Source organism: Phoenix dactylifera, chromosome 9, assembly GCF_051530095.1.
Source record: "Phoenix dactylifera cultivar Ajwa chromosome 9, Ajwa_hap1_PhDact_Kaust_v1.1, whole genome shotgun sequence".
Lineage (NCBI taxonomy): Eukaryota > Viridiplantae > Streptophyta > Magnoliopsida > Arecales > Arecaceae > Phoenix > Phoenix dactylifera.
The window spans coordinates 1,759,780-1,771,738 of record NC_143198.1 but is presented as its reverse complement, the minus strand read 5'-3'; the positions used below and the strand labels follow the sequence as shown (position 1 = coordinate 1,771,738).

Below are 11,959 nucleotides of genomic sequence, written 5' to 3'. Positions count from 1 at the left end.
AGTACTTCAAAAAAATTAAAAAGAAAAATCTAAATCATATACGAGAAATTACAACCATTCATACATACTATAATATATGCATCTTTGCACCTCCTTCTGGTCACCTATTATATCGCGGGATTGCTACATATTTTACTACAAACTCTCTCCTCTTGTGGACGTTGACGTCCATATATTTTATGATTTGTATTATAGGTGCCATTTTGGGTTCCCTCCGGGGGGACCCAAACTCTTCAAACATAGCGCCGTATCTCGTCTCCTCAAGATGGCGCAATTAACAAGCGCCCGTGCCCTCCCCTTCGTTCTCTCCGGCCCTCGAATGCGAGGCGATATAAAAACGTGGCCTCCACCTCATCAGCCCAAAATCCCCCAATCTCGCAATCCCCGCCTCCGTCGGAAGAGCGACCGGTCCCCGCCCTCCGCCGCCGCGCCCCCTCCTCACCAGTCACCATCAACTCCCCTCTCTCGCGCTTGTCCTCCAAGGTAGTCGAGCTCTCACCTTTTCCTCCCTCGGTTTCTAACGATTTCTACGGCTAGGTTGCTCTTATATTTCCCCCTATTCGAATCGAGTGAACCCTAGTCCCACCAATGACCTCAATCCGCTGTCTTTCTTACTTTCTGAGCTTCAAGATCGAAAAGTTATTAACTTTGATAACCATTAATTTAATTTATATGCGTGATTGTTTACCCTATGCGATTGTCTCGGTCTCTTTTAATCCTATATTCTTTGTTTTGAAGGCGAAAGAATGTTGGATTTTATTATTTTATATGCTTATCCATTTCTTGGTTTGTTTTTTATTTTTAGCGGGGTAGGTTTCTTGGAAATAGATTGTGCTAGGTAATGTTAATCTTGTTCGTGCTTGGGAATGTGTTCATGGCCTCATCGGATCATTTTCTATTCGCTTTTTCTCTTTGCTGAGTAAAAGTCAATGGAGGTATGAAGTGGATTATTTGGAAAAGTTGTCGAAGGGAACTTTTGGCAATCACCTGATGTGGGTTATTCAGGCACTGGACAATGTGTTCTAGGGTTCTGTTTTTCTTCGGAAAGAAAGGAAAATATTGATGCTTTCTAGGGTTCACAAGATGCTCAGTGGCTTAGATATTGGCCATTTGCCAATTATATATCTAATGGTTATGAGGCAATGGTGGGGTCGTAGACACTTTCAAATGAAGGTATAAAATGTGTTTTGATCTTGTCAAATAACGTTGACTTACGGCGTGGAGAGCAATCGATACTTGCATTATTTTACAGTGTTTATTGTTAAGTTAAACAGCTATACATACAGCTTGGTACATGCATATAGAGATCTTTGCAGGAAATATGTGCATGTTCGATGCATTGGATTGTGGAGAACAATGAAAAGATGTAAATACTCGAGTGGATAGAGAGCACGAATCTTGAGTTGATAGAAATGACATTTTTGTTTGAGAGAACAGCTGTACAATTCTTTTCAAGGCTTTTTCTATGGTGGTTTCTCTAGTCTCCATGCATACATTCTTCTTTCAAAGTTGTTTTCTACAACTTCTCTAAGTCCAGCACGGCTTATTCATATATGTATCCTTTGTTACCTCTAAGGATGTTGGGCAAGTTTTTCAGTTACTGTTTAAGAGCACATGCCAATTGAAAAGTAAGGTCTATCCAACAATATTTCCATTGTACCTATAACACATTTGACCAAAACGGTTTGACTTCACTCCTAGGCTTTAGAATCTCATTTCCAGGATTTAGGGTAGAAATGAACTGTTCTATTGTGTTGAAAATTTAAAACATCGTGTAGGACAATGGTTTAGATTAAGGGTATGAAAAGATAAGTTAATGTTCAGGTTAAGAAGCATTTTAGAGAACATAGCCTCCTTCTATCGATTTTCACATGCTTTCCTGTGGTAATTTACAATATTTATCTATATGAAAAATCATAGTATACTGAACCGGACTGGTCCGGTATGGTGGCGAAAAACCTAAGGTATTGCAGATTCGTGCTATGCAACAAATCCACCAAGAGGTCATTTTACCAGTTAGTGTAAGTATCTTGCTGCCAATATAAATGGGAAACAAGAATGTTTTAAACCACAAGGTCTTGAAAATTAAAGCATCACCAGATTGTGCCACTTGACTCACTTCCAAGTATGCAAAAGTAATAAGCTTTTCAAAGATACTGATCAGTTAAATTTCCTGCTAGCACTGTCTTGATGTTTGTCGTTGTTCAGATAGATACCAGTGGAAGGGGATTGGGGTTGTACTTATTAGAAATTCTCTTGTTTAGTTTCGTGATAGTGAACATGCTTGTAATTCTATTAAATTATAGTAATCAATGTTGGAATATAGTGTGGTTAAGTTTGGACTTTGCATTTTTCCATGCAAAACATTTGTTCTTTTCTTATTCATAATTTTATCTTATCAGCATGGAAAGATGTTTTATATTTTTGGCAGTGTCAGTAAATTTTAGAAAATTGTAGCAAATTACATCTTTTTCTGTATCTCATCATACTTGGTCTTCTTTTCAGTATTCATTTTATTTTCTTTTACTAATTCCTGAAGTATCTGCTGTGAATCATGATTAGTTAATTGTGGTTAGCTCTTGGTCCAGATGATGACATTCAGGATTTTCTGCTCTGGGAACATAGCTTTCAAGGTTTTCTCGAGCATACATGTTAAGTACATACATGTTGCAGTTTTTGCCATATCATGATGTTGCATATTGTACTTACAGTTTTTCTTTTCTGTTTCAAGTTCCAGTTTCAGTGTTGCTGTGTTTCTTATTTGTCTTGTTGACGTGTGTCTTAGTTGCATCAAAGCATTGATTCTTTAACCTCCATTAATCATGTCTAATTTTTTTAGTTGTCTTACTATGTTCAGATTGTACCAGTTTCGAGCAAAAGTTGCTTATCTCGCATTGGACTTGAGAGGCATTGCTCAGTAGTTGGAATTTTTAAGAAAGGGATAAAGTGCAGCTATTGCCATTCTGTTCCAGTTATGGCTGGTGACATTCCCGCAAACATTTCAAATGGTAATGCACAACATGATCCTAAAAGGACTTTTCAGGTTGTTGTTGCTGCCACTCGAGATATGGGTATTGGGAAGGATGGGAAGTTGCCATGGAAGCTGCCATCTGACCTTAAATTTTTTAAGGAGGTTACTATGAATGTGTCAGATCCTGTAAAAAAAAATGCTGTGATAATGGGTAGGAAAACATGGGAAAGCATTCCTCTTCAGAATAGGCCTCTGCCTGGTCGTTTGAATGTTGTGCTGACTCGCTCTGGGAGTTTTGATATTGCAACAGCTGAGAATGTTGTTATCTGCAGAAGCATGAATTCTGCCTTAAAGCTGCTAGCAGCAACCCCTTATTGTTTGTCAATTGAGAAAGTGTTTGTTATAGGTGGTGGCCAGGTATTAAGGTGAGTTTTAATTAACCCCTTTAAGTATTTACTGTATCTATGCTGTTCAGAAATATTTACAATATTAATTGCAGGGAATCTCTTAATGCACCTGAATGCGAAGCCATTCATCTCACAGACATAGAAACAAAAATTGAATGTGACACTTTCATCTCTCCAATTGATTTTTCGGTGTTTCAACCATGGCATTCATCCTTCCCATTGGTAGAGAACAATATCAGGTATTCTCTTGTGACATATGTTCGTGTGCGACATTCGGCTACTGAGCTTCATGCTCTGCATGATGGGGAAAAAACTGATGGTAAATTATATTTGAATAAGTTTGAGGTTGAAAGGTTCTCATTTCTTCCTAAAATGATACATGAAAGACATGAGGAATATGTGTATCTTAGACTTGTCCAAGATGTCATAGCAAATGGTGCCCAAAAGAATGACCGGACAGGGACTGGAACACTATCAAAATTTGGTTGTCAGGTATGCCTGTTTTTCTGGTAAATGCTTGTCTACTTTTCTTGCCAGTAAATTTGTTTCAATAAAAAAACACTTTTCTTGCCAGTAAATTTGTTTCAATAAAAAAACACAAGCATCTTAAAATTTTTTCTTCCTGCACTACAGATGCGGTTTAATCTGCGAAGATCTTTTCCGCTGCTTACAACCAAGGTACTGCCTGTTATCTTGTTTGAATCTTGATGTTTGTGTCTGCAGTATGCTAGAGTTTATGATCACAAAACTGAGATCTGGAATTAGTTCAGCAAGTACACAGGTAGCAATTGCTAGAAATATTATTTTGGAATTTTTTTAAAAAAAACTTGAGGATGTCAGTTGAGTGGAGAGTCAATATGGGGTATTAGAAACGCATTAATAAAAATATTTTGAACATGCTCAGATGCTTCCTGGTTATTTATATTAGTTGGTGAATTATTTGTAAATGTGCCATAAATGCAGGGTGTGTCTTGCTTTTGTAATTTTGCAGAACTTTGAAAAGAGTTTTGCTTTATCTTTTTATAGAAAATTAGGTGTTTCTATATAAAATTATTTTGTCTGCTCACAGTGGCCCCCACAACCCCCACCATATGCACCTGCTTGCAAACAAAAGCTTGATTCAACTTTAGTTGTTGTCTAATCATGATTTTACTTTCTGGATGCTATAATTTACTTATGATCTTATGATTAGTAATTTCACCGTACAAATTATGAAGAGGTTACCCGCTGCCTTCTAAGGGTCAACATGACATGGATGTACATTTTCTTGCATTTTATAGTACCACAGAATATCAGTATATGGTTGCTTTTGCAGAAAGTATTTTGGCGAGGTGTTGTTGAAGAACTCTTGTGGTTCATCAGTGGTTCGACAAATGCAAAGGTGGGTAACATATTAAGGGTAATTTGTATATCAGTTGTGATGTACATCTCCACCACCACCACCATCATCAATTTTCCTGTCCTTTATATTGAAATGTTTCTGTGATAGATTAGCTTATGAATCTAGTTATCGAATTCAATGCTCCTATATTCTTTTATATTCAAATGTTGCTATAATCTAGATTAGCTCATGCATCATTTCTATTTATCGAATTGCTTAGGTTGTATTGAGTAAGACTTGTTTCAAATGCTGGTTCCTATTTGCCAGTTTAGTTTCATGTTTTTATTGGTTAAGGAAGAAATGATATGTAATGTACGATTTATGGTGGATAAATCGGGTTATTTGCAATAACTCCCCTAGAAAGGAAAAAAATTGCTATTGTAATGCATAGAAATCAGCCATGCATCGCTTGACTAGTTTTGGTGAAATCCCGATGGATGTTGAAGCTTTAGTAAAGGTAGTTTTGAATTCTTGAAATGATGCAAAAATGTGTGGCGATGTATATCATTAATGCAATCTTAAATCTTCTGATGGATGACATGGGAAGAAAATGGCACCAAAATGATCTTTTCTGGTTATGCTATCCTAGTGGCTTTCTGGTGTCAAGATGCTGATGAAACCTATTCTATGTTAACGAGGCCTGTTATACAATCTGCACAGCATTTGCAACATGTTGCTGTAAATGTTTCTGATGATGTTGTGTGTTGGGATACATATTCAGGTACCTTGTACCGATGGCTATTAAATTGCTAGTTTAAATGGATTTTAGGTTATTTATGATCAGCACTTCATGACTACATTGCACCTATCAGACTCATTGGAGCTCAAAAGCCTATGAAGGGGCAAGTTCGGTGATGTGTGAACCATAGTTCGACCCAACCTTGCAGTTGGTAGTTCAACCCAACCTTGCAGTTGGTTAGATGGCAGCCAAGTCTGACGTATCGCAATCTGGAACACCAATATTTGAAGTTGATCTGAAACCAACAATCCAACTGTAAATGAAATTAGATAGGATTGAGATGTTGGGATCTGGAACAAAGAAATTTACTAGCTAACAAGTCGAAATAACATAGTAATTTGGAAAGGATTTAAGTTCAGTTGAAGACAGTTCAGTCATGAAGTGATTTCTAAGTGGTGGATGGTTGATTTAAGAATTTGAGATTGAAGTTTATAGGGTTTGTTGTATGTCTGTGATAACTTTTGAATCCTATACGTATGCTATGTTTGATATGTATGTTGATATTAACCTAATGTGATGCACTGTGGGATCAGGTTGGGTCTTGTCACTTAAGGTGTCAACCTGAACATGAGCTGTATTGGTTTTGTCTGGATGTAGTTCTCTTGAATCCAACCAGGTTCTTGTCTCTTTTCAAGATGGCCAGGATTGACAGGTTGGGCTAGCTACTTTTGGGGGATTGTAACTCTAGTTTTTTTCTAATTTGAGTTGGATAATGAATAGGAAGTCTTGCTATTAGCCAGCTAATCTTAATATATATTCGACAATTATGTGCAAGCATTTACTAGATTTTTTCAAGACCTATGTTCTGGATATGGCCATCCACAGCTTAGGTTGCTGCTGATTCGACTAATTATTTGATGAATTATATGGTGCACACGAACATCATTTGGTATCCCATTCTGGAATAGAAGTTTATTTTGCTAGTTTTGTCTTTGTTTTAACCCATTCTAGCAGACAAATCTCTTTTAACTGTGAACTGCATAGTGGCCATGTACATCTTGAGCTCTGAACCATTCATTAAGTTATTTTGTCTGGCTGCAATTCTGTGACAAATATTTCTATTCATTGGACAGATTTTACAGGAAAAGGGTGTACATATTTGGGACGGCCATGCATCGAGAGAGTACCTTGATAGGCATGCACCTTGCTTTCAATTTATCTTCTTTACTGTAAATTTGACATTTTGATTACCATCGAATCTTGCTATCTGGTGTCATTAAATTTCTTTTTCCAGTGTTGGCTTATCATGTAGAGAAGAAGGCGACTTAGGACCAATATATGGCTTTCAATGGAGACATTTTGGTGCCGAGTATGATATAATTTTGGAAACCTGTCCAACTATCTCTGCTCTGACTTGGTAAACCTCTAACCTAGAATCACATATTTTGCAGGTACACTGGCATGCATGCTGATTACACTGGAAAAGGATTTGATCAGCTATTGGATGTAATTGACAAAATAAAGAACAATCCAGATGATCGTCGCATCATTCTCTCAGCTTGGAATCCTTCGGATCTCAAGAAAATGGCCCTTCCTCCTTGCCACATGTTTGCACAAGTTAGTGATTATGCAGAAATTTTAAATATATTTGCACCACTGTAGGTTTTTTTAGCTGTTGAATTTGTTATTCAGTAATCATATTCAGGTTTTGTATGCTTGTTACATTTTTTAAAAAAAAGTAAGGACAAGCACAATCCATTGGGAGCAACAGTGTCAGAAATGAGCTATTGATATTTATACTTTTCCCAGCCTTGACATTACTGCCACATCCTTTTCTTGTCTGTAAAGCAATGCAAGATTAACATTGAAATGTTCTTAGAAGACAATTAGTAACTACTCTTTTTAGCATGTAGAATGCTAGCAAATGCATTGGGAAAATTAACTCCAGTTGTTTTGACTGCTATGCGTCATTTGTTGACTAGAAAATTTTATTCCTGGACCTTGGTTTTTATAACTATTTAATTTTTAATTCCTGGCCCATGTAGAAGGTGCATAGATATTGTATATTATGGACTAATTGATAATTGGAACTTGGGCATGAATTTACAGTTAAATGGCAGTCAAAACAGGCGGCAGAGTTCCATTTACCCAAAAGCATCCATATTTTGTTTCAGTCCTCTCATCTGAGAATCCTTGTCTGCTGCCAATTGCAGTAAAATGCCCATTTAACACATTATGAACATTAAGGTTTTCACCTTTAGCATAAATCAAGAGTCTCATCTATCATGAATGCTTGATAATTTGCTTGTTCAGGTTATTCACTGGTTGGAAGCCTCTCCCTCTCCTTCCCTCCCTCTCTCTCTCTCTCTCTCTGTGTGTGTGTGTCTGGAGGGAGAGTGGAATGATTTCAGGGACTTTAGAAGCTATGTGAAAATGATATTTGAAAACATTTTCTTGCTGTGGGATGACTTCGGTCACACATGTAATTTATTTTTATTTATTATTTTTTATTTAGATTTCAATCATACTTTTCCAGTGCATGATTCCTCTTTCTGTTTCTATCTATAAAAGTTGTTGTTTCTCCCCAGTTTTATGTGGATAATGGTGAGCTATCATGCCAAATGTACCAACGGTCTGCAGACATGGGTCTTGGTGTGCCATTTAACGTTGCGTCGTATTCACTTTTGACATGCATGATCGCTCAAGTTTGCGGTATGTTATCTTTGTTTTCACAGAATTTGTTGGATTGTTTTATACTTAAGAAACTGGTAACTTTAAATATTCATGAGCTGCCTGGGTATGATTATATTTTGATGCCAGCAAGTCAATACATCCGAATATGATTGTTAAAGCTAGCTATCTATTATTATGGATGATCCACATGTTAGAAACTACAGAGTTATTGGAGTGCAGTGAACATTTTAAGAAGAGTATATAGATGCTTTTGATATTTTGGGAGGATCTTTGGAAGTTAAATGTGCTGAGGTGTTTATTATTTGGAAATAATGCATTGTTGATAGATGGAAATGAAAATGAACTGAGGCCCTAGACAAAATTGATGGTCAAGAGATTATAGTCATGATTATTTTTGTTTGCCTTGGATTTACTGTACAAAATAATAGGGGTAATACTTATCTTGAAGAATAATAGTTGGATAGATGAAATTGAGAGGTTGTCCTGGATGTTATTGACTTTGGTGACTTGAGGAACAATGCTTTAAAATAAGGCCCAAAAAGTATTGTATGGTTTGGAATCTTAGGTAACAAAAAGAACATGTGGTAATGCTCTTGATGGGAGCTCTTACAGAAAACAAAGATCTGGGAATATCTTATTAACATTTTGCTGAAATTTTCAGCAATAAGAAACACAACCATGCCCTGGAGGCAATGAACCATCCCCAGGTCGATGAAGATCCAACACCCGCCTCCTTCCCCAGCCCCCCCTCCCCCTCTCCCAAAAAAAAGGAAGTGGTGGAAGGAAAACAAACTTAGAATCTTATCCAGTTATAATGCACCTTGTTCAATTTAATGGACACAACATAAAAAAATAGAATTCATTAGGGGGGGCAGTTAATAAACAGAAAGGGGATGCCAGAAGTGGTAATTGACCCTCTTTCTATTTTTCTTTTTCACCTTTTCCCCCTCTCCTTTCTTATTCTTCTCTTTTTGTTTCTCTTCTCCTCTTTTCCTTTTTTCTTGTTTTTGGTCTTTAGCTTAAGTCTTCTGAATGATTTAGGTATCCATTTCTCATTTGATAAATCCTGGCTTTCAATTATTAGCTTGACATTATTTGTTGTACTCTGATACTTTTCCTAGTTTCTGTCTCTATATTATAGCCTTGTCAAGGTTTGGATTTTCTGCTTGGCAATATGATTATTTATGAAATCCCAGGGGAAGAGAATATTGGCATGAAAAAACAAAGAAAAATCAAATTGGAGTTCATTGGCAAATCAGAAGTTGAACATGGTGGACTACAAATAATCAAGATACTACTGTCTTGCTTTCTAGAGAATGCTTCTATGACTCTTTCCAAATGCCTACTGAACTATATGGAATGTCAAGTTCCATTCTTTTGTAGCTCTATCACACTGCAGTTGTGAGCTCTCCAAGCTAATAACCAACTTTGTATGTCTTGAGACACCAAATTATAACTCTACCAAAACTTGAAGCTTGCCACAATGTCCAGGTGAAGGAAAGAAGCACGTGATCCATGCTCTCATCTTTGACCAAAAACGTGCATTTTCATTAAAATTTGACACCCTAGGATTCTAGATGACTAGCCAAACAAAGGCTTGGATCTTGCAGGAAGCCTTAATGTTCCAGCAGTAAATTGCTCCCTCTAGTATTTAGGATCCTAATTATACCTATCTAAAGAAGCCAGTTTAAGCATAGATAGAAATGAGATATTATGGAGTTGTCTTTGGAAGGTCTGAAGGATGCTTAAAGGTGTTTACTTTCATGTTTATTATCTACTTTTTGGTATGAACTCTATTCCTTGCTTTAGTGCATATTCCACCTTATATTTAGTTGTTCAAGCTATCATCTACTTCTATCAGTATTTTTTTAATTATTTCTATTTTGGGATTTGGTGGGCAGGTGGGGTTTTGGGGGGGCAATTTATATATGTGCTGATGAAAATCTCCTTGGTTCTTGCTTTTCCCCCGCCTCTGCAAATTAGGTTATGGGGTCCAACCAGGATGCATAATGCATATAGAACCATGGATGTAATCTGTTGTAGTTATTCGAAACCATTTCCATATAAAATCGTACTGATGAGATTGCTACATATTAATGACCCTTTTCCTTTATTTTGTCTAGATACATTTTTTTGTCTCCTTGGATGGACCAGTTCTTTTTGTTATTATTTTGATTTATCGTTTTTTTTTTCTGTATGCAGATCTTTTGCCTGGAGATTTTATCCATGTTATAGGAGATGCTCATGTATATAGAACTCATGTGAGGCCTTTAGAAGAGCAGCTTCAAAAGCAACCAAAACCATTCCCAGTGAGCAATGCTATGTAAAATTTTCTAATAATAGAATTAAGTAGAATAAAAGAAGAATTGGTTGGTCTGAAGTTAATTGTAGCCTTCCAGATATTGGATTTTATATTACCACTCAAATTTTTGTTCATTGAACACAGATTCTGAAGATCAACCCTTTGAAGAAGGAAATAGATTCCTTTGTTGCATCCGACTTCGAGCTTGTTGGGTATGACCCTCACTACAAGATAGAAATGAAAATGGCAGTATAACGCCTTAAGCTTTGGAGTAGAGAACTTGTCTTACTGTTCTGCATATTGTGGTCAGAAGCATAGTTTATAGAGGTAACCACTCTTTCACAGCCTTATTTGTTTAGCAAGTTATCTTAATACTGCCAGTTAATCAAAAATCAGTTATGAACTTTATATGACGAACTCAATCTAATAATAGCGGGTCCAATACAAGCTGGCAAGCTTGGGAGAAGGTTCTTTTGAACTTGCTTTGACTGAGAAAATGGCTTGACAGCCAGAAAACATATCCACTTTTTATATCGCAAGCTTTGGCTACTGACCAAAGGCTTGGGGCAGGCTCTACCTAAATAAAATTTATCGTTGCATCAAAATAATGACTTATGTTGATAAGAAGTATCATTTCTCAGGAGAATATTATAATTTCCATGGCTCACACGAGGTAGAAATAATTTTTTAATAAAATATTTTTTATGTCATGCTTTCCCCCACTTGTGTCAGGTATAGCTGCATGCCTATTTGTCGAGAGGCCCTTAAAATAACAATCAAGAGGTCTTTGCTCCATCGGCACATATATTTCTAGAAAGTGACCAGCTTATAAGTTTCTGAAAGTTGATACTGAGAGGTGACTGAAATTATTCTCTTTGTTTTGATTTCTGAAAGTTGATACTAAGAGGTGACTTTGACATTTTTATGGGTGGAACTCTGGCTTTCTTTTTCAATTTGAGCCTGTCTGTGAGTTCTGATGTCCCAAGGAACAAGAATGTGTCTCTGTGCCCATCTGATCTTATCTAGTGCCTTCCATGCACTTTGTGTTGAACAGGGTAAATGTTTGTGATTGTATGTCTAATATTTGCCTTATTTAAAATCTAATGAGCTTCCATATTGTTGAGATTGAATTAATTAGGTGAGTTGCCCAACTGTCACTCATATGTTACTGAGGGGCATATATATATATATACACACACATACACACACACATACATCCATACATACATACACATACACCCATACATACATACACGCACACATACATACATACACATATATCCATACATACATACATACACACACATACATCCATACATACATACACACACATACATACATACATCCATACATACACATCCATGCATATACATCCATATACATACATGCATATATAGACACATGCTTCCACACACAGAAAATAGTATATTAGGACAAGATTTGAGCATCATTAATAACTTCTACAAGAAAAAATAGCTAATGCTACTAGAATTAAAGAATAACATTTGACGGCATGTATTAGAAT

General features: G+C 36.5%; 1 protein-coding gene across 4 annotated transcripts; it reads left to right on the top strand.

Moving 5' to 3' along the window:
- Positions 1-259: 259 nt before the first annotated feature.
- LOC120103784 (putative bifunctional dihydrofolate reductase-thymidylate synthase) lies at positions 260-11,487 on the top strand. 4 transcript variants are annotated; one of them, XM_039115802.3, is made up of 13 exons: positions 260-483; positions 2,589-2,651; positions 2,858-3,396; positions 3,471-3,870; positions 4,012-4,056; positions 4,694-4,759; positions 6,572-6,633; positions 6,733-6,807; positions 6,890-7,055; positions 8,027-8,150; positions 10,335-10,441; positions 10,579-10,761; positions 11,167-11,487. In XM_039115802.3, the coding sequence occupies exons 2-12, from the start codon at positions 2,589-2,591 to the stop codon at positions 10,687-10,689; spliced, it is 1,758 nt and encodes a 585-aa protein (XP_038971730.3). In that variant the 5' UTR covers positions 260-483; the 3' UTR covers positions 10,690-10,761; positions 11,167-11,487. The 4 variants fall into 4 exon arrangements, with proteins under 4 accessions (XP_038971730.3, XP_038971732.3, XP_088560040.2 ...); XM_026803623.4 differs by having other exon boundaries at positions 371-483; positions 10,335-10,455; XM_039115804.3 differs by lacking the exon at positions 2,589-2,651 and having other exon boundaries at positions 269-483.
- Positions 11,488-11,959: the final 472 nt, after the last annotated feature.

Excerpts from the sequence above, each read along its gene's own strand:
- LOC120103784 (XM_039115802.3), top strand. The coding sequence starts at position 2,589 with ATGATGACATTCAGGATTTTCTGCTCTGGGAACATAGCTTTCAAGGTT. Across the intron at positions 3,397-3,470 it reads GGTGGTGGCCAGGTATTAAG|GGAATCTCTTAATGCACCTG; the intron begins GTGAGTTTTAAT and ends TATTAATTGCAG. Across the intron at positions 7,056-8,026 it reads CTTGCCACATGTTTGCACAA|TTTTATGTGGATAATGGTGA; the intron begins GTTAGTGATTAT and ends GTTTCTCCCCAG.